Source organism: Syngnathus typhle, linkage group LG19 (genome assembly GCF_033458585.1).
Source record: "Syngnathus typhle isolate RoL2023-S1 ecotype Sweden linkage group LG19, RoL_Styp_1.0, whole genome shotgun sequence".
Classification (NCBI taxonomy): domain Eukaryota; kingdom Metazoa; phylum Chordata; class Actinopteri; order Syngnathiformes; family Syngnathidae; genus Syngnathus; species Syngnathus typhle.
In genome coordinates this window covers 5007707-5030406 of record NC_083756.1, presented here as the reverse complement: position 1 = coordinate 5030406, position 22700 = coordinate 5007707, and the positions used below count along the sequence as shown (strand labels likewise).

The 22700-nt window shown below is 41.5% G+C and overlaps 1 protein-coding gene across 1 annotated transcript in view; it reads left to right on the top strand.

Moving 5' to 3' along the window:
* adarb2 (adenosine deaminase RNA specific B2 (inactive)) overlaps positions 1 to 21361 on the top strand; it is an 80766-nt gene extending 59405 nt beyond the window's left edge. The window contains exons 4-10 of the mRNA XM_061265896.1: positions 4398 to 4512; positions 9855 to 10023; positions 11100 to 11251; positions 11576 to 11744; positions 13862 to 14043; positions 17042 to 17223; positions 19335 to 21361. Of these exons, the coding sequence (XP_061121880.1) occupies positions 4398 to 4512; positions 9855 to 10023; positions 11100 to 11251; positions 11576 to 11744; positions 13862 to 14043; positions 17042 to 17223; positions 19335 to 19511 (1146 nt within the window). The 3' untranslated portion in view covers positions 19512 to 21361. The remainder of the gene's footprint in view (positions 1 to 4397; positions 4513 to 9854; positions 10024 to 11099; positions 11252 to 11575; positions 11745 to 13861; positions 14044 to 17041; positions 17224 to 19334) is intronic.
* The last annotated feature ends 1339 nt before the right edge of the window (positions 21362 to 22700 follow it).

Sequence of the window (22700 nt, the reverse complement as noted above, 5' to 3'; positions counted from 1 at the left end):
AATCATAGTGCAAATGTTATATTATGTAATATAATCAAGTAGTCACGGGTGGCCTCAGTCTGCTAACGGAGATGATATACCGGTTGGATGTTCATCAGTGACCCTTTTATTTCCTCTCATCTTGACCCAGCCTCTTTTCCATGCGCCTGTCTGTTTTACTCCTCGTTCTCTTTTTGCTCTCCTCGTCTCCCCTAAGGGTAGGGTCATGTTATCTTTGCGCAGGAAGTCTTCTGCGAGCCTTTGGTGCATAATGTATTAGGCCTCTGGTGTGTGCTTTATACTGTCTTGACATTATTAAGTTGCTTGAGCCATATCGTTTGCTTTTATCTTTCCCGCGGAGGTTAGTCGAACGGGATTTATACTTAAATTAACCGTTTTTGTCTCATTATTGCCTGTGACTCATTAAAATTAAAATAGATTAACTAAAATAAATATATAAATAATATAAATAAGAAATATAAATAATAATAATATATAATAGAATATAATGTATAATATAGTATATATTGTATAATATATAATAATAATAAATAAACAATTTTATTATTGTAAAAAATAAGAGTGTAAAATAATATGTATGAGAATAATGATAATATAAATAATAATAAATATATAAATAATCATAACCAGCATGCCTCCACATGTAATAAAAAAAAATTCTCAATTATTGCTCCAAAATCTACAAATTGTCATGATTAAAAAACATATAAAATAAATTAGAAATTCGAACAGATTTTTTTTAACCTGTATGCTGAAGATGCAGATTTACATGCTGTTGAATTGTATTTTAAAAAGCAAACTTTTTACTAATACATATAAAATAGTTTGTATCAGAGGACATTTTTCTTGTCACACGTGTTCAGCATGGTAAAAAAAATGTATTTAGCTATGCTATCTAATGTACAGTGCATACTGTTACAAATCAGATTATGCCCCTCATCCATGACATTAATGCATATTATTTTTTTCTCCTGCCTCCACTGAAAGATTTATATTTTTAAACATGATACACAAGCTTTAGAAAGAGCTTAGGTAAATAGTACGCTTTGTAAACATGATGTCATCTGGTGAAGTGAGTCCATTTGAAAAGTTAGTGGACCTGACTTTCTTTTCAACCTAACCAAATAACACTGCCACAGATGGGCTTGGCACTTTCTGTTGTCACTCTGCTTGTTTGATGAAATGACTCTAATTCCGATTGATAATGAGTTTCAGAGTCTGCCATGCTTAATATTTGATGTAGTCCTTTTTTTGGCTTCTGTGTTGGGTTGGCTCACATTACCTCAAATGAATGTTTGGTTTACAGTTTAAGAGCTTGTACTGGATTGGAGCAAATATATGAAGTTAGTTGGAAAAGTTGTTTTTTATATTTGTTGTTAGTTAGGGGATGGTATGAATAAGTCTGGAGGAGATATTCCGTAGCTACATAGACTCCAGATCTTATCGAAAGAGTACAAGTTGTTTGAGACTTTGCAGATCTCCTTCATATATTTTTTATTGAATTCATTTTTTTACATTTATGTAGAATTTGAACTAAGACTGCAGGCAGTTGCAATCTTCACAGGGGATACGATTTTTTTTTTTCCTTTGGGTGGGCCAAGGATATCAACAAAGAAACAGTTCTTCAAAAACACTGACAAAAATTCATTTTCGCCTTTCACCATACCTTTAGCATCTAGGTTTGAATGTATTGACTGTGTAGGATCCCATTCTATGTTTAGCGTCATCATAGTCCTCGGTTCTCGAACGGCACTATCATTCTTGTAGCTGCTCATCCTTGACTCTGATCTTTACCAGGCTTAACGTCCTCTTTCCACCTTTTTCAAGCTAATGAGGAATCTCTGCTTGAGTTCCGCTTTTGCTTACGAAAGCCTGCGGCGCGTCATCCCACCCGCACATTGCTCCCCTCTTACATGCACAGGTGAGGTGAGCTCCAGGAAAGACGGCTTAGATCTGTCACTGCGACTTCATATACTGTACCTTTGTTCCTGCTCCTGAAGATCAAGCGTGTGGATTAAAAGGGAGCAGCCCATGGTGCAGCCTGCTGTTCACTGGGAAAGTCTGTTCTATAGGAGTCAAGGCCAAGTGGTCATCGTGCGATAAAGATTTGATTCAGACACGATGATGCATACATGTTGGACAATATTTTCTTGCACTAAAGTAAAACAAACAATTGCAAGAATTGATGCCGATCTTGTAAAATGAATGCATACACAAACAAAAGGGAAATATCTCACATTGCAAGACTTCAATTCTCAAAACACTTCCATCAAATGACTAGATATCATTTTCAAAAGGCTGCTAATCGGCATCAGACGTAGGATGGTGACAAAGAAAGAGGTGGGCTCGCCGCTGGTGGGGAGTGGAAGGGAAGATATCCAAGACACTATTAAAACTCCAGAGAATGAATTGTTAAATACCTCTATGAAGAAATATAAGACATGGCCCCATTTTTATGCTGCCCCGGCCACTCTGCAGGCAGGTGATAAGAAGGGGGAAGGTGTTGGGTTCAAAGTGTGTGTGAGTGTGTGTGTGAGAGACACCAGCACAAGCTCATATTAATGGCGTAACATACCGTAGGCGGTCATCAACATGGTGACTTCAATATAATATTTAACATAAAGTGCATTGTAGTAAGCATATGGAGAAAGGAAAGAGCCTTTAACATATTAGCTGTGGAAAAAAAAAATCTTTAGTCATTGCTCCTTTAGGTCACGAAGCTCAGAAATATATTAAACCTTTTTTTTTTTTTTTGCACTCCCGCGACACGTGCACATGAAAGTGTGGCTGACTTTGAGGTCAAAACTCAGCAGAGTAATTTTCCCCATTGACATTTTGTGTTTCTGGTGCAATATTGACTTCAGAGGAAAGGCAGCAAGAGATTTGTTAGTGACATTGCACTTTACCTCTGAGATGCATGTTAAAATCTGACATGAAAAATATTTTGATTCCTTCTCTCACATAATTCTTGCACCTTTGAAACAATCTGTGTTTACGTATCGAAAAATTGCTTTGGTATTGGATCTTCTAACTTGTGCAGGTGTAAAAAAAAAAATTTGAAACAATCCCGTGAGTGTAAACTATTTTTCATTTCGAACGAACTAATCTTTACACACCCACTTTGACAAATGGAGATTATGAGTACAAGCCTTGACAGAAGTGTTCCACCAATAAATCTCCTTTAGTGCAGCCAAAGCAGTTGCTAAATAAATCCTGCTGCTTGTTTTCTCCATCCCGAAGAGGCCCGAAGGAATTGCTTGTTAAATTGTTCAGAACTAATGCTGCAGAGACACCAGGTGGGGTGAGTCACACAATGGCCGCAGCAGTTTCAAGCTAGCTGAGACGCATCAGTTCGGTGAAATACATTTCGAAAAAACAAATATGAGAACGGAGCTACGGGAGTAAAACTCAATGTTCAATCAAGAGGAAGATGGCTAGTCATCCAGGCGGACAATAATCCCCACTCACAGTTGACGGCAGGTTGCCGCGACAATCTTCCTGACTGGAGCACGATCCTTGCCCCAATTTTTCTGCCACATTAGGCCCACAGCCAAGGAAGAACTCGTGAGGGAGGAATACATGTGTGATTGTACAGGTTGTGTAAAAAAACAAAAAACAAAGGCTAATATAAAACAGAAGAAGGATGTGACAGCACGGCTGTACGTCAGGGTCTCTTCCTCCGGGCCTTTCCGAGCTTGCCACCTTCTCTCACCTCTGTTATATCATCAATGAAAAAGCCTCTCGGGGCCACGGAGAACTTGACTCAAGGTTCAGCCCGTGACCGACAGCAGCTGACGCTGCCAAGAAGTTCTGTAAAATCTAATTGCATGTCACTTTCAGGTACAAGGAAAGCAAAATGTGCTTGTGTATCGAATCAGAAAAAGAATCTCAGAGTCAGTTCATACATTTGCTGCTATATGGAGGTAGCAAATCAAAACTTTTTGGGAAACATCATTACAGCATCTTCTGAGCGATGCATTGAGGACCTTCTCAGAACGACGCCAGCATCTCTCACTAGTGATCCACTTAACTGCACACTGTTCAACAGATGTCGCCGAGACAAACCCTTTGAATCTTCTGCAAGTGCAATTAATATTAAAGGCTTAGGTTTTCAAGCAGGGTTCACACCATGAGAGCTTAAATGGATCACCGGGACACGGCAACTGATTGGCAGCAGAGTGGCGCTATGGACAAATTAAGCCTCCACTTGCTTATAGGACATCATGAGGTGTCCCAGGCAGAGAGATTATGGGGGAAAAAAATAGAGAAGGACAGTGACTGGATTAGTACAAACTAGCACAACAAAACTGTGGAAAACTAAAAATATTGTTGAATTTTAGACACCTTATTTGTTTCCAGTGGAAACTGAGGGCAGCAATCATTTTTGTGTTTTCCAGGACTTTGCCGATTCAATATTCCACTTGGTGAGGGAGAAGTATCGCTCACTGGTGGGCGGCTGCAATCCGGCTTACGCTCAACACAAATCCCTGGCAGGCATCGTAATGACCCGAGGTATGGTAAATTTCATTGACTTTTATATATCACGTTGAATTATTGAGGTGGTGCAATATAAAGAGTGAGTGGGGAGGAAGAGACATAAGATGAAAAACTGGAAGGAGGTCTAGTTTGGGAGAAACATTATGAAGATTTCCCGATGAATTATTGACTACTCAAGGTTTGGGAGTCGGTCTTCCGTGCTTGCCGGACTTTTCCGTGCTGGAGCAGCTTTGACACAAGTTTGTCGATGACACGGTGGGAATCGTAACAAGATTATCTTCAATGTGACGACCGACTGTGTGATAGTGTGGAGGAACAGCGAGGTGGAGGACGCTTCTCACTGTGGTGTCAAACAATGAGTTATGACTGCACATTTATCTTTCATGCTTTATTTATGTTTTATATTTGCTGCACATTGCATTGGGGATTGTCACCTGTGCACGCTGCCAAAATAGAGAGGCTTGTATGCGTTGTCACGACAACAGAAATAAACTTTGGGGGGAACTGAAGCATCAATCTCGAATGGCAATATTGGTTGCAAGCTCTGTGATTTTTAATCAGTTTGGGACAATGGTGATTTGATTGCATTTTTATTGTGAAGTGGGTTAGGAAAGCAGCATTTTTTTTTTTATTGTGAAATTTGTTGGAATCATGAAAATGCCGCCCAATTTAAAAAGTTGAATTATCACGAGACATTTTAAATAGGCAAAGCATCTTTTTTTTTTTGCTTCTCCCACTATACTTGCCTTATGACAAATAGCGAAAATCTCCAAGTGACATGCAGAAAAAAAGTTTGCCGTAAAATGGCACCAAAGCACTAATTGTTTCCAAAAATAAAACCTCTCCATTCACTTCATTTTATGTGTCCCGCAAAGACAAAATGTGCATCAAATTGTCTTCACCTTTAAAACTCATCTTTTTAAAATGTTTATTAGTTTGATTTGAAAATGAGTTCTTTGTCAGTTTGTTTTGTAGCTTACACTATTATATCATATGAGGAGTTCATAAATTTATTTAGGTTGACCGTCATAATGGCCCTCCGAAAGAAACTATGACTACAAATGAGTTTGACACCCCTGCCTTATTGGATAGGTTTGGAAAAAGTGAAATCATGAGTCGCCAATGGTCAAAAAAAGTAGAGAGACAGTTTCAAAAAATGACTCTAGCCCGAGAGAATTATCCTCCCCTCGTGGCTGCCGGCAGCAGGGTTACAGGGGTCACGGTGAGGGATCGGTATCTCGCAGCACTGCTGCAGCTCCTCACTGTTGACTCGAGTGAGAGCGTCTGCGCTCATCCTGACCTTAACCAATCCTTCTCCTCTCCTCTGCCTGCCAGTAATTGCTTCTGTTTGTTTATTAATAGCACGTTATCTTCAAAGATCCAGACAAACGGGCCTCGCATTCGCAGAGGTAGCCGCCGCCGCCGCTTCTCCCGCCGCTCCTGCAGACACAGAACTTGACAGGAACACTAGGGAGTCCTGTTCTGTGTTGCCTGCCGTATTTTTTCCTCTTCTTCTTTGTCTCCCTCCATGTGTCTGATGCGCCGTTTTGCGCCTCAAGAATCTTAATCAGGGTCCGTCTTTGAAGCGCAGACAGGCAGCGAATCCCCTAGCCCCATGCCAATGGAGTCCCACTGATGCAGTTGAGCCCCAATGAGATCGAGATTAGCCTTGCCAGCAGGGTGAGAGTCGCGAGACGAGAGTCAAAGTAAAGTAGCGGCACACGGCTTCAAATAGCGTGGAGGTTTTCATGTTCAAATGGGCTGCATTGGGGGAAAACTGCTTTTGGTTGAATTGGATGAAGGTTTTACACAATCATATTTCTTTAAGCTAAAATGCCGAACGACGCGTACCGAGGGACTTAAGAAGAAAAAGATGAGAGAGAAAAAGGATTTGAATATTTTGATTACAAATGACAGTTAAGTTATGGTATTTACGAGCCTACACGTTCATTTTCAAACAGGGATTTTTTTTTCCCCCCCTGCTACTTAATCTGTTTTTTTTTTCTTTTCAAGCTGCCTGAAAATGTACAAGTGAGTAATCACATGCTGCAAGAAAACCCTTTCAAAGTGGAAAGGGGGGGAAAAAAGCCGAGATGTGCTCAGTGTGTTGCAGCCCAGGGAGAGATTTTGGGAGCTTCAGTACCATTTCACAAAGAAACCCTTATGTGCACAGAGCAGTTGACTGCTAAAGCTAATAAAGATTCAACAGGGTGCTCTTTCTATTCTTGCCAACTCTCCCTCTTTACAACCATTGAGGATTTTCTGAACATGTTTTGGATGACATTCCGGTTAATCACCCAACCTAATATGGTAAACGAAGCCAGAGAAGATCGGCTTTATGATGATGTTGATGCCAAATATAATCTTCCACACATTATCATGCTTTCCGCTTATGATGTTTGTAAACGTTTGATTTTATTAAATTACCCAAAAACAATGGCCGCATTTTAATTTGGAGGGACAGGCTTTTTGCATTGGACAGTCACCTACTGCAAATTGTAGCCTCGGTGTAGCACGTGATGCTTCACCACTTCCCTTTGGTAGTGCAAGGGCTTATTGATTTTTGTGTCCAGGATCGATTCTGTTCCCCAGGTTGACAAAAACCATGATCCTGCAACAGCCAAACTGTTTCCTTTAAATTAGCAGAATGGACTGTTGAAATAAAAAACAAAAATACGAACTTGGGTGAATCTAACGAGAGATGGACTTGAGCATTGTAATGGAATGCAGCCTGGTGGTTAGACATTGATTTTATATTATTTGAAACTGCGGCTGATCTACAATGGTGTACGAAATTACTAAAAATATCCATTTACGTTAAAAGTATTGCATGAATGAATTTTGTTAATATTTTTGCTTGCTTCATTTAGCTATGCCAGTGAGCAAAAAAAAATAAAATAAATGGAAACAGCTCCTGTACGTAACAGTTAATCTAGCCAAATGACCCTGGGGGTTTGACAAATTTTTAAATAAATAATAAAATAAATAAATAAAATAATTATTGAATTACAAATAATAAATAAATATTGCATATAGGAATTGCAAGCAAAAAAATATAAAAAATACTACACTGCCGTAATGCACTAATGTATGCTTTATCTTACTTATTTATAGCACAGTGCATCCAGATGTCATTCTGTGATGTACATGCTTTTTGACAGTGCCGTCATCTGGAGGTGTAACATAGAAAGCATCGACAATCAACAGATTAGTGTGGGAAGAGATGTTACTTTTGACCCTCCTCTCTCTCTCTTTGTATTTAAGCTGATTATTTCTGGTTTTAAAACACAGCTTATGATGGGGGCTTTCTCTCTTTACCGTCTCTCTTTACCTCCCGCCCCTCGCCCTCCACCTTGCATCTCCGTCTCTCACACTCACCAACAGCAACCTCTTTGCCAATTTCATGGCAGGGTAGCGAATAGCACTGCAGAAATTATCCATTGCAAAATTGATCCAAACAATTGCAAAGTGGAACGGTGAGGAAAAGCCAGAGAGTGAAATTGCCAGTCTGTTACCTTTTTGAACTCATTTTATCAGTGTGAAAGAAATATAGTGAAAACTAACTGGGAATGCAAAGTGTTTTGATTCAAAATGGAAGGATTTTGAAGTTGTGATGTGTATTTTGGACAGTATAGATGGGAAGCTTAAATAATGGCACCATTTTTCATTAACGCTACTTAGAAGAGTGAGAGAGATAGAAAATGTGTGAACAAATGAGTATACTACTCCACAAATTTGCATTTTTAAGAAATATCTGCAGCACTGCTAAGCACTATTCCACAAATTAGCATATTGAAGAAATCAGGTTCTTGTCATTTATTTTTTCTTCAACTGCACACACACACCCATGTTCCTCATGCCACCCATTACTCCCATCCTCCCAACATTTCCCCCATTTCCTCTCATCAATGGAAGTGTCAGGACTCTTCCTTCCACAGTGGCGTCTGGGCCGGAGCTGATAAAAGCTCATGTGTCGGTCCGGCAGCGCCTGCGGATCTGCCTGGAGCCAACAGAGCCTGACTTTCTGAGGCGAAGGGAGTGATGTGAGGCAACCGACAAAGGGAATGACTCGCCATTAATGTTCTGCTCCGCCTCTTGTCTGTGCATCAAAAACTTGCACGACCTTCGGAAATCACCACTACGAGAAATTTTGGGAAACAAGTGTCAAGCAAATATGCTGAGTGAATTAAGGTCTTCTTGACCCGAACACAACTCCTTAAGTGAATATATTTTGACAAGCAGGAGAGCTTGTGAATGAGGTCGGTGAGCAAGACAAGTCTGACAGAGAATAATGAAGTGAGTTACAAAGAAGTGATGTAATGAACCAGGGAAGAGAGGAAGAATGGAGCAGACAGGGTGGCTGACAGGTGGGCCAACAGGCAAGCAGTATAACCTGAGAGGGCAACCCAGGGAGCTGAGCTAAACGATGATTAATCGCGCGAGGAAGGGCCGAAGTGTTGACGGAGCTGCTGAGCGCAGTAGCAGAGACAATGATCTGGCAAAGGAGGAAAGCCGCTGCCTTGATGGATGACAGATGATCAAGCTGGAGCAGGTATTGGTGGATCAGGTGTACACAGGGAGAAGCAGGAGGAGATCAGGAAGACACACACTAGGAGATAAAGTGTGTTAGCACCCGATGATGACACAAGGTAAAATATTAACTGTGCATAGCAAATTGTCAGCATAGCATCCAAGTGCTCATGCTGCTTTTAAACACTTTTGCTCCGATCACAAATGGCTGAGTCACAGTCAAACAGCAAAGCTTTTGTCACAGACCTTGGTTTGAATCTCAGCTGGCAACGGTCCGTCGCAACCACTGGCGGATCTAGAGAGGGGGCCACGGGGACACTGGCTCCCTCTGAAATTGGGTGCGAAGCCAGATAATTGACTTTGCGGCGTGTTCTGATGTTTTTTTTCTGGGATTTTTTTGTGATAGTGAGGTCAATGCCATCGCAGGGCTATTACGGTATTTTCCGGACTATAAGGCGCACCTAAAAGCCTAAAATTTTCTCAAAACCCGACAGTGCGCCTTATAGTCCAGTGCGCCTTATATATATTGACCAAATTCCTAGATTTAAACTGGCCCGAAGCATTGTGTCATGAAATCAATCATAAGTGGCCCGCTGAAGACTATGAAATATGAATCAAAAAGACTATGGATCATTATTTTGTGATTATAAAGTAATTTGCTGCATCTGAAGTTGAAATGAAAAATATAAAATGGAGAATGATTTGATTTGGATTAAAAATCTGACATGATGCATTAATGGTGCGCCTTATAGTCCGGTGTGCCTTATAGTCGGGAAAATACGGTATCTACATTTCATTAATTTATAGCATGTCTGTGTATTGGACAGGTCTGGATATCAACTATGCCCAGGTGGTGGCGTTGTCCACAGGAACCAAGTGTATCAACGGGGAGAATCTGAGTGACCATGGACAAGTGGTCAATGACTGTCATGCTGAAGTGACTCTACGCAGAGCTCTGCTACGTTTTCTCTACTCTCAACTGGAGCTCTTCTTTAGGTAAATCACATGGCTATCATAATCTTACAAAAGTATTCCAATTTTCCAAAATTCTAAAGGCTGTGATCTAAATTAAGCATGTTTGCAGGCTTTAAAGTTGACATCTGAACACAGCACACCGGTCCAAGCTTACCAACTTGCCAGGTTTCCATAGTGTTGCCAACACGCCTGCAGCAACTTGAACAACTTATCACATTAAATTCTTAATAGCATTAAAGAGCTTATTTGCCGTGACCTCCCACTGCAGCGCTAAGAATTTCTCTGTCTTCTATAATAAGCTCCATGGCAAGGCTCCATTCACCATTGACTTCTTAATAACCACTATACCCTGAATATATGTCAGCTACTGAAACACCTCAGAGTCTTGATCATGTTTTTTTTATTTTTTTTAAATGTAACTACTTGGTGTGCTCTTGCAACCTGCATTTAACTCACACAATAGGAACTGAGAGACAGACATGATATGCCTGCTTCCATAAGCATAAATGATGCCCCCCCCCATGCCCCCACCCCTCCAAGAACTTAATGGCAAGGCTGATTCATCAGATTAGTGGCAAGAAGTGTAGATAACAGAATGTCATATTTGCATACACTGCTAGACTTTTGCGTCTTAGCACAATGCTGGATGCCAGTGACAGGGAGTTGCGCTTGAGCAAGAAGGCTAATGGAGGAGATAACTCATAATGAAATGACCCACCAAAATGCCACAACTGACATATTTATCCACAGTGAAAGGACACCGCAGACAGATGAGAGGTTATTTTAAGAAGAGTGCTTGTGATGTTTTTTTTATTATTATTATTTTTTTAATATATATACTGTCCTGTGAATCAATGAGCCACTTGGGATCAGGTGTATCCAAGTTGGTTTGTTTTTCTTTTCATTTTTACAGAGCCATTAGACTAGAATTAGAATTTTTTTTTTTTTTAAAAGGAATTTATTTTTAGACGCAGTGTTGTTAATTTTAAATACAAACACAGGCCAGCGAATCTGATAGGGTGGTCTGCGCCTGCTGGTACAATATTGACACTGGTATTGCTTGTTCTTATGTTTGTTTTGCATTTTTGTGATCAAAGTAAAAAGCCAGAAGACTGGGAACAGTCCATTTTTGTGCGGCATAAGGAACACAGCTTCAGATTAAGAGACAGCGTCCACTTCCATTTGTACATCAGCACCTCACCGTGTGGAGACGGGAGAGTCAACTCGCCCTACGAAATCACCACAGACCGTAAGTGTGTGCTCACCTCACGCCGATTCTCCCAAAATAGTTTCCATATTCCTAATATACATCATACTTTTTATAAGATTTTACCTTTTATTTTCATACATTTTTACAGGATATTTAACACCATATATTTAATACCTTTAACGCATTTAAGTAGCAGAGGCTACAAAATGCTCCACGCTGTTAAATCGGTTCCCAGATAGAGTGCTAACCATTGCAAATTGATAATCTGATTAGTTTAGCTTTTTTTTTTTTTTTAAGGTTAGATTAGGACCATTTTGCAGTTAAAATGTTATTTACTCTCAGGTGCTGCTTTTCTCTTTGCAGTACCCAGCAGGAGACACCTCATGAGGAAGCACCGCTGCCACCTTCGAACCAAAATCGAATCAGGCGAGGGGACAGTCCCGGTGAGGTGTCGGGGGTCCGTCCAAACGTGGGACGGCGTTTTGCAAGGAGAGCAGCTCATCACTATGTCCTGCACTGACAAAATAACCAGGTTTGGGCTTCTGTCATATAAAGTGCTACATTCTGAATAGCCTCATCAAGACCTGAACATTAGAGTTTCACTTAGAGAGGCTGATCATCTTTCTGTTGCGTGAAGAACACAAGAAAGAGTGTGATAGTGTGTGTGTGATAGCGTGAGGTGAATCCTCCTCCTGCTGAGCCACTGTTAATTTGACCAATTTGATTCAGTTGGCAAGGGCTGGAGATGGTGTGATTAAATATACCCAGGTCACCACCAAGGGTGAAAGCAATTACTTTTTGATAAAAAAAAAAAAAAAGAGTGACAGAGGAGGGTGAAGGGACCCCCCTCACACCCTCTTCTACAATTGAGCCAGACACACTCTTAGCTCTACAGCCTCCTCTGAGCACTCTTTATATCGCTGTAAATCACCGGTGTTCATCGTTAAAGTGAGTGGGTCACCAAGGGCCGCTTTACCAAGGTCAGGGTGGAGGGTGAGAGGACACACACACACACACACACTTAAACCGATCCCCATCAATGCTCTTTTTGTCCTCCGTAACACCCATTCTACAGTCCTATTACTTTTTTATCCCCCTCTTCCTTCAGGACCTGCACTTTATTATGGTTAGTTTGACCATGGAGGATTTTTTTAGGTTCTTCCAACTAATGTTTGCTAACTTACATAGACGCCTCGTGGTGATAATCAGCCATTTATGTTCTAGAGAATTGTTGATGCCCGCTAATGCCCCTGTGCTAATATTTGATTCGACAGCTGGATTTAATTGAGTGTCCGGAATGGCTCTCATATAATCTTGATGTTTTCCATCCTTTCGTAGTTTTATGCAGATGATGGCATTACTTTAATGGCGGCGTTTACGGAGGGTGGGAAGAAAGGGCGAGCGACAGAGAGGGAGAGTGGAGGTCTCCTCTCTCGCCTTTTTCCACTCTTTAAATTCATACACCCGAGCCAGATGGCTGCCTTTTCTTGCATGAGATTAGAAGATGTCTCTGATTCACGGTGTCGCTTTCTGGCTAAATTAATATTTCAGGCTAAACCATTTTGGTTTTGGCAGAGGTGGTGTGTGTGTATGTGTAAAGCTCGGAAAGCTGTGTGGACAGATTGCAGGTAAACTGTGGCCACCGCATCACGAGCTCATTTAGCGATTCCCAGATAGCCGCTAATGTTAATTGACTGCTTAGGAAGTGGAAGGCGCTGTAATGAGTGATTATTAAGTCAGCCAGGAAAGAAAAACAGTAGTCACTGTAATTGCACCCATGATAAAGCGTCGCTGATTAACTAAAAGAACGTGGAAAATCTCAAAACACCTTCATGGACATCCACTTGGCATACACAGCCTGAACTATGAAATGTGGGGGAGAAATGCATTCCATATCTCCATATTTTATGGAACTCAATCTTTTTTTTTTTTTTTTGGAATACAGCGAATACAACCAACCAAATGTTTTGGATTAATCTAGTCTTTTTAAAAAGTGCAGTAAAAAGATCAGGTAGAGCAGAATGCCTCTGAGGCTAGAAACGAATATAAACATCATAATAATCATTTTCCATCAGTGAATGAGCATCTGCTTGTTAAATCGAGGATTCCAGCAGTTGGTGTTTCGCAACTCCCTTATCAGGCGTGCGAGCGAGACAGGCAGGATGATCTCCCGCCGACGCAGGTGGATCTCCCTTAACAAACTATCCGCCATCGACCTCCTGCAGGTGATGGACGGAGGCCTGCCTGCGACGTCGTGCAGTGCATTAACCCCACTGGCACTGACAAATGCACGCATGCTAATGTGTTGTTGGGGTAATGAATGCTGATGCACTGACCTGTGGCAGTGTTGTTGTTGTCAGCGCTGCTAATGCTTTGTGTCGCTAACCGTTGGGGAAAATGGTGTGTTTGTTGGTATTGACGGTCCAGCAGATGTTATTCATCACGTCCCACATCAAGATAACAATCAAATTGTCTCGATCTGTGATTGGTCATTCTAACTCTGCCTGTCCTCTTTTTTTTTCTTACCTCATTCAACCTCTGAGTTTCGCCATGCCTCCACAATCCTTCCTGCTCTCCACATCATCGACCTCACCTTGCCATCTCCATAAAGTACTCCCTAATGTGTCCTTTGTCTTTCCCTGCACGCAGGTGGAATATTCTTGGCCTGCAAGGTGCGTTGCTGAGCCACTTAATAGAGCCTGTGTACCTTCATAGCGTGACCGTGGGCAGCTTGCGCCACATGGGCCATCTGGGCAGGGTCCTCAACCAGCGGCAGGAACGACTGGGCCCCCTTCCCGCCAATTACAGACGCAACCAGCCGCTGCTCAGTGGTAAGAAAAACAATTCAAATGACACACACATATGCAGCGGCAGAGCTAGACGGTCTCAGGGGTGCAGCAAAGCAAAAAAAAATTAAAACCAGAGACTAGTTCAGAAAATGCTCATTAAATTTTATTTTTGACTAACGGGAAGAAATAAATCCCCGGAAAATTGGAAAATACCCAAATAGTTATCTGGGTTGGCTCCTGAGGAGTCCAAGCATATTCTAAGGGGGGTCAGTGCTCTCGCCGCCTCCCTTCTAACTCCATCAGTGATCCAATGTAGGTTGTAGTCTAATTCTATTTTATGCTAACTTACCCTGATTCCCGTTGAACTATAGCATAGAGAGATTTTTTTTTTTTTAACTGGTTTACCCCTTCCACCAATGCACCAAAATAATATTTTTAGTTCTTGCATTCCTCCAGGCCTTTTCCTTCTATGCCTCCACGTTTTAGGATATACACAAAGATTTTTTTTTTTTTTTGACAGTCGTGTTGTGTTTGCCATATGATGTTTATCATCAGATTCCAGATATGTCAACTTTGTGCCAAATGAACCACAACATGCAAACATCACACGCACAGACACATCAACTCATCTCGCTGTCCAACGCAACAGTGTCATTGTGGCAGCCAAACAAACAAATCTGCTTCTAAGATTCCACTGAGACACAACAATTTCATTTGTAGTGAAGCTGAATGCTGGAAGAGCTTGTGAATGACACACGGTTTGTAGATATTGCATCAACCATCACTTCTAATCTAGGCTACTCCCTGAGTAATTTGCACATGCAATGTAGGGCAGCTCTTTCTATGGCTGTTATTGATAAAAACATGTTTACACAAAAAATATTATCCATTGGTCTTTCAAAATATCTATATTTTTATTTCATTCTATCTGTTGTTTTCTATCTATAGAATCATTTTGAGCTGTGCATTTTTTGATATTACAGGACTGTCTTAGAATATTGTGATAAAGTTCTTTATTTTCTGTAATGCAATTAAAAAAACAAAAATTAAATTAATAAAAGGTTTGCAATATTTCAGCTGATTTGTAATGAATCCACAATGTGTGACATTTTTGTTTTTTTTAATTGCATTACAGAAAATAAAAAACTTTATCACAATATTCTAATTATCTGAGACAGTCCTGTATATTGCCAAAATTCATCCCAAAAAAAAATCATTTAGTTTGACGAGTTAAATAGCTGTTAGCATTTATATATTTTTTATTTAGAGGAAATGTAATGTTGTTTTATTTTATAGTATCGTACAATCCAACACTCGATGATCACGGTCTCTTTGCATTTGTATATGTCCGATCGTTGTCTGCTGTATCTCGAGTAGCTGCAGCAGTCGATTGAGGGTTAGGAAAGGTGGACAAAGAGGGGACATGAGAAGCATGAACAGAGAGTCAAGATGGCTCTTCACTAAATCAATTGTAATCACAGTCTTTATCTGACAACATTTGGGTAGTCACCAAGAAAATGGGAATCACGAGAGCAGAAAGTAAATAACGGAAAACGGAGCGTTTATGTGAAACATGACAAGTGACCACGTTGTTTGCACAGACTAATGACCTCCATTACAAACGCTGTATCAAATAATATTGATTGACGCTTTTGTTTTCCCCGAACCTACCATTTTCATTTTTTCCACACTGTTTGCTGTAACTGAGACAAAATTCCGTGTGTACATTTGTCTTCTACGAAGCGCTACCAGCAGCTTCAGATATTAACCCACAGCTCTGTGTGTGTTGTACTGACACGCGTCTCATAACTAAACACACTAATTCTCGCCTCTTTCATGTCTGCCGTGCATCGTCTCTCCCAGAGCGAGACACCGATCAAGTCTTCCATCAGGGGAAGAAAAATGAAATTGGCTATTACAGACAGAGAGGAGTGGAGTCCATTGAAGGGATCCAATGAGCCATGAATGGTTCGAGAAAAGGGGAGGGGAGAGTAAAGGCAAGATGGATAGAGCGCCTCTTTTGTACAAAGGAGTGCGTCAGAAAAAAAAAAAAAGAAAGAGGAGACGGGTAATAATGCACAGTGAGGATCGTTGCTGCAGCAGGCAGTTCATTCCAGGTCCAAAAGAAGAGACACTGAGAATAATGATGATAGGCAAATGATCATCTGTGGCTTGTCAAGACAGGTGGACCCAAACTGCAAATGTTTATTTACAACACAAAGACAAAGAATGGCGGCTGGAGAGCCAAATAGAGCAAACAAGAAAGACACAAACAACAAATCTTACACCAATTTACTATAAAGGGAAAATTATAACACAATATCATTTTTTCTTCTTTTTTTTATTCTATTGTACTATGGAGTTATCATTTTCTGTACTTTTTTTCTTGTATTTCTTTCAATGTTCAAAATAAACAAACCAACCACAATGCACCGTCAAGAAAGACCAATGTAACATGTGACCCAATGGTGCAAAGATATATATATTTTTTCACCAGAATATCTTTCATCTCTGGGATTTAAGTCCTATTTCAGCATAAATCTGGCAACATTTACTTGTCACTGATAACCGTATGGATGTTTACACTTGAATACCTCTTGTTATCACATTTCCTTCTCAGTCTCTGAGCAGTTCTTAAGGTTTATATACACAGCCATACAATTTCAAGCAGCTGTAAAGTTGTAGTAGCCTCTGGGAGAATCGCTGCGTTCAGGGACTGTTCAGATCCTCTTCATTTGTTATGTTGTAGCCTGAAGCTAGAGTCGTGTTAAAGCCTTGTAAATCTATACTCGGGATTTCATAACAGTAAACAAATACAGTCAAGTATTGCTGGTGATATGTTGGAAACATATGAATAGTTGAAAAGCCATGCTAAAGAGAAAAAATAGTTTTAACACTCCCGCATGATTTAAACTTATTGAAACACATTTCAAAGTATTCTCATGTTTTCTGTAAATCTGACGCACAAAGAGAAATTAGCATCAATTTCACTTTCAAGAGGTTTAGTCAAGTCTTTTCCTTTTCGTTGGTTCTCCTGCAGGTTTAAGCTGTGCCGATTATCAACATTCAGGGAAGGCCTTGTGCGTGAGTGTCAACTGGACGTTGGGCGACGCGCAGTTGGAGGTGGTCAACACCGCCACGGGACGGAGACGTGACTCAGGGATGCCTTCACGCCTCTGCAAACACGTGCTGTTCTCACGCTGGAACAGACTTTACAGCAAGGTGGGGACCGAAAATGCCTTTTTACCATTTTGTGCTTAGATGGGGAAATGAAGCTTCAAATTTGCTTCATGAACCACTTGTTGGATCTATTGACCCCTATAGTTGGCACTGTTGGAGAAGAGTTGTCAATAAATATGAGAGTTAAAGTTTCAAAGTAGGGTTTAAATCTAGAGTTAGGGTTTCAAACATGGGTTTAAAGCTATGGTAAGGGTTTCAAACTAGGGTTAGGGTTTCATAGTAGGGTTTCATACTAGAGTTAGGGATTCAAAGTAGGGTTTAAAGCTATGCTTAGGGCTTCAAAGTAGGGTTTCATACTAGGGTTAGGGTTTCAAAGTAGGGTTTCATACTAGAGTTGGGGTTTCAAAGTAGGGTTTAAAGTTAGGGTTAGGACTTCAAAGTAGGGTTTCATACTAGGGTCAGGGTTTTAAAGTAGGATTTAAAGCTAGGGTTACGGTTTCAAAGTAGGGTTTAAAGCGAGGGTTACAGTTTCAAAGTAGGGTTTAAAGCTAGGGTTAGGGTTTCAAACTTGGGTTCATACTAGAGTTAGGGGTTCAAACTAGGGTTTAAATCACAGGTGTCAAACTCAATGCCCGGGGGCCAGATACGGCCCGCCACATCATTTTATGCGGCCCGCAAAGACAAATTGTGCATCAAATTTGTGTGTCATTACTAAACTTTTAATATCTTTTTTTTTTTTTAATATTTGATCAGTTTTTACTTGTCTGATTTGAAAACGAGTTATTTGAAAAAAGCTATGACTACAATGCGGCCCGTGAAAAAAAAGAGTTTGACACCCTTGTTCTAGTGTGTTGAATAGTCTATTTTTACAGCTGCAACTTTACCCTCTTGTCTCCGCTGTGGATCAGCCAACATTGATTTGTTTTACTCACATGGAACATTCCGCTGGCAAATGTTCCCTCAAGGTTAGAATTCCATTGTGAGCGACTCACGGCAAACTGAAGATAACACTTCTCTGAAACCTGATAATGTGTTCAGCAATTTCAGTCGGTAAAATCCGATTTTGGATAAGTTCAACTATTGTGTAATGTTTTAGTTCAACAAAGGAGAGGTTGCCCGTGTCTATAGTAATAATGGTGGGAAGGTCATTGCGCAAAGAACACAGGTGGACCATCAAGATGCCCTTGTTGCAATGTCAGCCGGCAAACACGACACCAGAGAGCAAATCTCTGACATAGTTTTCATTTAGTTTCTGCCCTGAAGTTTACTTGATTCAAGATTGTCATGCAATGAAACAATGATGATGATGTCAATCTTGTGGCATTACAACACTCCATCGAATCAAAACATGAAGTAGCCCATTTCTATCCAAACACACACACACAAAAAAAAAAAAAAAACACAACACATTTGTCTTTCTCCAGTCGATAAATGCGTTGACCCGCCAGCGTGTGCTGTGTTTGCAGCTTATCGCAAGCTGCCACTTTAGATCTTTAACAGCAGACCTTGCTGCACTCTCATTTCCATTCTGAAACTTTATGTAACAGACAGCGGCTTCATCACCAAATGGTCGCCGTTAAAGTATAATGACTATGAAACGATAATTATTTGGAGAAGTACTCCATGCCCCCCCCCCCCTCCCCTAATCTAAATGTTCTCTGCACGGTGCATATAAGGGCCACGCAAGAGCAGTCACACTAATCTCCAGAAGAAACTTTCCCATTCTTACTCCCCCCCCCCCCCTTTGTCTCTACGCTGATCTTCACTGTTTCCCCTCGCGATGATAGTAATGCACAGAAAGCGCAGAGAATGTTCAATTGCTTGTGAAATTTAAATGGGAGAGATTACACAGCTGTTGAAGGCCCCGAACCCCCCCACCTCTCCCGCTACCCCTCCTAAATGCATTTGTGCAAGCTCCTTCGGTTTGTTTTGCTCATCATCTTCCCTCACTCCATCGCCGCGACCTTTAACCTTTTAGCCCATTTTGTCATTTAGGTCAAATTGATCCAACAGTATTTCGCTACGGAATGTGGACCCCCACCATAAATTGTGTACAATACAAATTATTTATGTATTGTGTATTGTGTTTTAATGTATTTGGTACCGATGGAAGCCATCATCACGTCTCTTTTGTCCTCTCTTGTCTTTGCCAGCTGGGGATCCCCGCGTCCTGCTCGGAGGACGGCCAGCTGCTTTACTGCCAGGCCAAGATGGCGGCACGCTCTTACCAGACAGTCAAGCAGCAGTGGTTCAGGTCACTGCAAGAAACAGGCCTGGGCACCTGGGTGAAGAAACCACCTGAGCAGGAGCAATTCTTGCTATCGGACTGAGGAGTGTGTGTTTCTGTGTGAACTTTTCTTTTTTTTTAGGGTGAGCTTGGGGTCATGCTCTTTGCAGACGTGCATCATTGTGTGTTTTGTTGCCCACACATCCACTCCACTGCTCAATCCAAAAACCGGAAGCTCATCTACACGTGCTGAGAGGAACAGGAAATAAAAGGGATTGTGTGTGTTTTGTTTTTATCCTATGTGTCCTTTAAACACGCTTACACACACGTGTCCAGCACACACACACACACCCCCCCTCAGGTGTGGCGTCTGTCAAAGAAGGGTGGAGTAACCTTGAGCTAAATGAAAGGCAGCCGCTATCTTGTCATCAGCTATTTCCGGGCCCCAAGGCTCCCGCTGAGGAGCAAAGCCATGGGAGACAGCGTAAGAGACAGAGGAAAGGAGAAGAAAGAGAGAGAGAGGACCACGTCCAATTATTGGCCCTGTCATGGTGATGGGCGATAGAGGAAAAGAAAGAGTGAGTGAGAAAAAAAGGTGGAGACACAATTCAATGCCATCTCAAGCGACCCGTGCTCACCTTTTTCAACGTTCGTCCTCCGCCTCTGACTTCGCCCTTTTTCTCGCCGCTTCCTTTGTCTCCCTCGCCCCCTCCCTCCACCGCTCCGCTTCTTGTCAATCTCCACGGCAGCCTCGCCTTTCAAACGCGGCGCAGTTTAACACGACACGACGACAGGTTAATACACCCCACTGGGTCGGGAGAAGAAGTACACGAACGTGGCCATTACCGCTTTCCTAAGTGCGGGTGAAGTTGATGATGGATTTGGTTCAACTCGTTCATACTTAATATATCTCCTCACCCTTTTTCTTTCCTGACCTTCTCAATCGGGGCCTTGTTGACTTGATTCTCTACAGCTATGATCATATTTGAATAATGGGGAAGAGTAATAATCATGTTATTATGGACTTCAACAGCAAATTTGATAGCGGCAAAGCGCTACTTTTGGATTAAAAACCACAGACTCCACTTCTGCATTGTAGTTCCACAAGATGGCACTCAAGCAATTAGATTTTCTTCAGTGAGCACACATTTGGAAAAAAGTTTTGAAACATGCTTTTGTCACATCAAGATTGCATATAGTGGCACCAAACCACTACTTTTTATTTTTTAAAAAAAGCTCCTCAGCTTACATCCCCTGTTTTAAAAACTGAATCGAAGAATTTGAGTTAATCTTTTCAGCTTTAACATGTAGTTTTAAATAACCTGCATTAACCTTTTGTGGTTTTGGACTTGTTAGTTAGTCGCAGGACGAACAACTACACACTTGCATGTGTTTACATTTCATATTCAGTCCTTAATTAATAAAATATGGAGGTTTTGGGAATGTAAGAGTACCTATGCAAAAAAAAAAAAAAAACACAAGAACTGGATGAAAATGCAAACATGGCCTGTAAATAACATGGAAGCAGAGAGAGTGACATCTTGTGGTGATTCCTTGCTATGTTTCTATGCTCTGTGCTCCCTCAGATGGGAAGAGAAAACTCTTTGATAGTTGGAGAACATCAAGTCAACATGTGAGCCAGCACGTTGGATCTCATATAGATTATCAAATGTGGTCGACCATGACTGTAAATGACTATTGTGTAGGTCTTTTGAATGAATGAGAGCACCCTGAACCACTGCCTTTTCATCTCATAAAGTTTTATTTGTCATCTGTGTGTCAACTGCATTCATCCCAGACAGACTTGACCATTAGTTTTCCCTCCCTCAAATAAGTTGAATTTATGTCTGAATGGCAATATTCTACCTGCAACTGTACATATGTAAAACTCTTCTAGATATGAGATGTTGACAGAGATCCTCAAATGTTTAATGATGATGATGTACATTTACAGTAGAGAAAGAATTGCTGCTAAGGTCTTTAAAATGCACTTCAGTGAGTAATTAAAAAAAGTGAATGTTTGTACTGTATATGTGAATAAAACCACGACATTGTGACACTTATTATGTCTTACTCATTTATTTATATATGCGTGAACGTGGACGTGAACGACGACGTGAACGACGACGTGGACGTGAACGACGACGTGGACGTGAACGACGACGTGGACGTGAACGACGTGGACGTGAACGACGTGGACGTGGACGTGGACGTGGACGACGTGGACGTGGACGACGTGGACGTGGACGACGTGGACGTGAACGACGTGAACGTGGACGTGAACGTGGACGTGAACGACGTGAACGTGGACGACGTGAACGATGTGGACGTGGACGACGTGAACGACGTGAACGTGGACGACGTGAACGACGTGGACGTGGACGACGTGAACGACGTGGACGTGGACGACGTGAACGACGTGGACGTGAACGACGTGAACGACGTGGACGTGAACGACGTGGACGTGGACGACGTGAACGACGTGGACGTGGACGACGTGAACGTGGACGACGTGAACGTGGAAGACGTGAACGTGGAAGACGTGAACGTGGACGTGAATGACATGATGTATTGAAAGCTGTTTTGTCTATTTGATCTCTCAGACCAACCGGAGAGGACGGACGGCTCTGGTGTTTCTGGGTGGAGTGTCTGTCGGTCTCCTATTCACACTCTGTGCCGTGGTCTTCCAGATATATTGTCGCACAGACTGTCACTATGGCAACATTAAACGCCATCGACATCACCATCATCATCGCCACAAGCGTCACCATCACGTCTGTCAGCACCACCAGCAGCATGCCGACGCCAACCCGGACAACATGGCCGTTGTCCCCTCAGAGGTCGCCGGGCCGGCCGGGGACAGCGAATCCGAGGACCGGGACAAAACGACTGACATGTCGTCACAGAGACGCAGAAGCTTTGAGAGGGCCTTGCTGCACGCCGGCATGTTTACATCATTTTACATACACGCTCAAAAATATGTCCAGTCAAATCTCGCATTTCGTTTTACAATGGGGGATTACATAGAAAGAAAGAACCACTCACTAAACCACCACTTCTTTTATGCACGTTTTCTCCAAGGTAACGGCTAACTTTATTAACATGAAGGGATGCGCCGTTATGCAAAAACGGGGAGGTTATGCTTCTCTTTGGGTAATTTTTTACCATTTATAGTAGTTTTTAAATAACGTGTGTGCATATATACGCCTAAATATTGTTATCCAATATATCTACTGCAATTTCACATTAATTTGCTGGTTTGAAATTTACTTTTTTAAATTATTATTTTAAT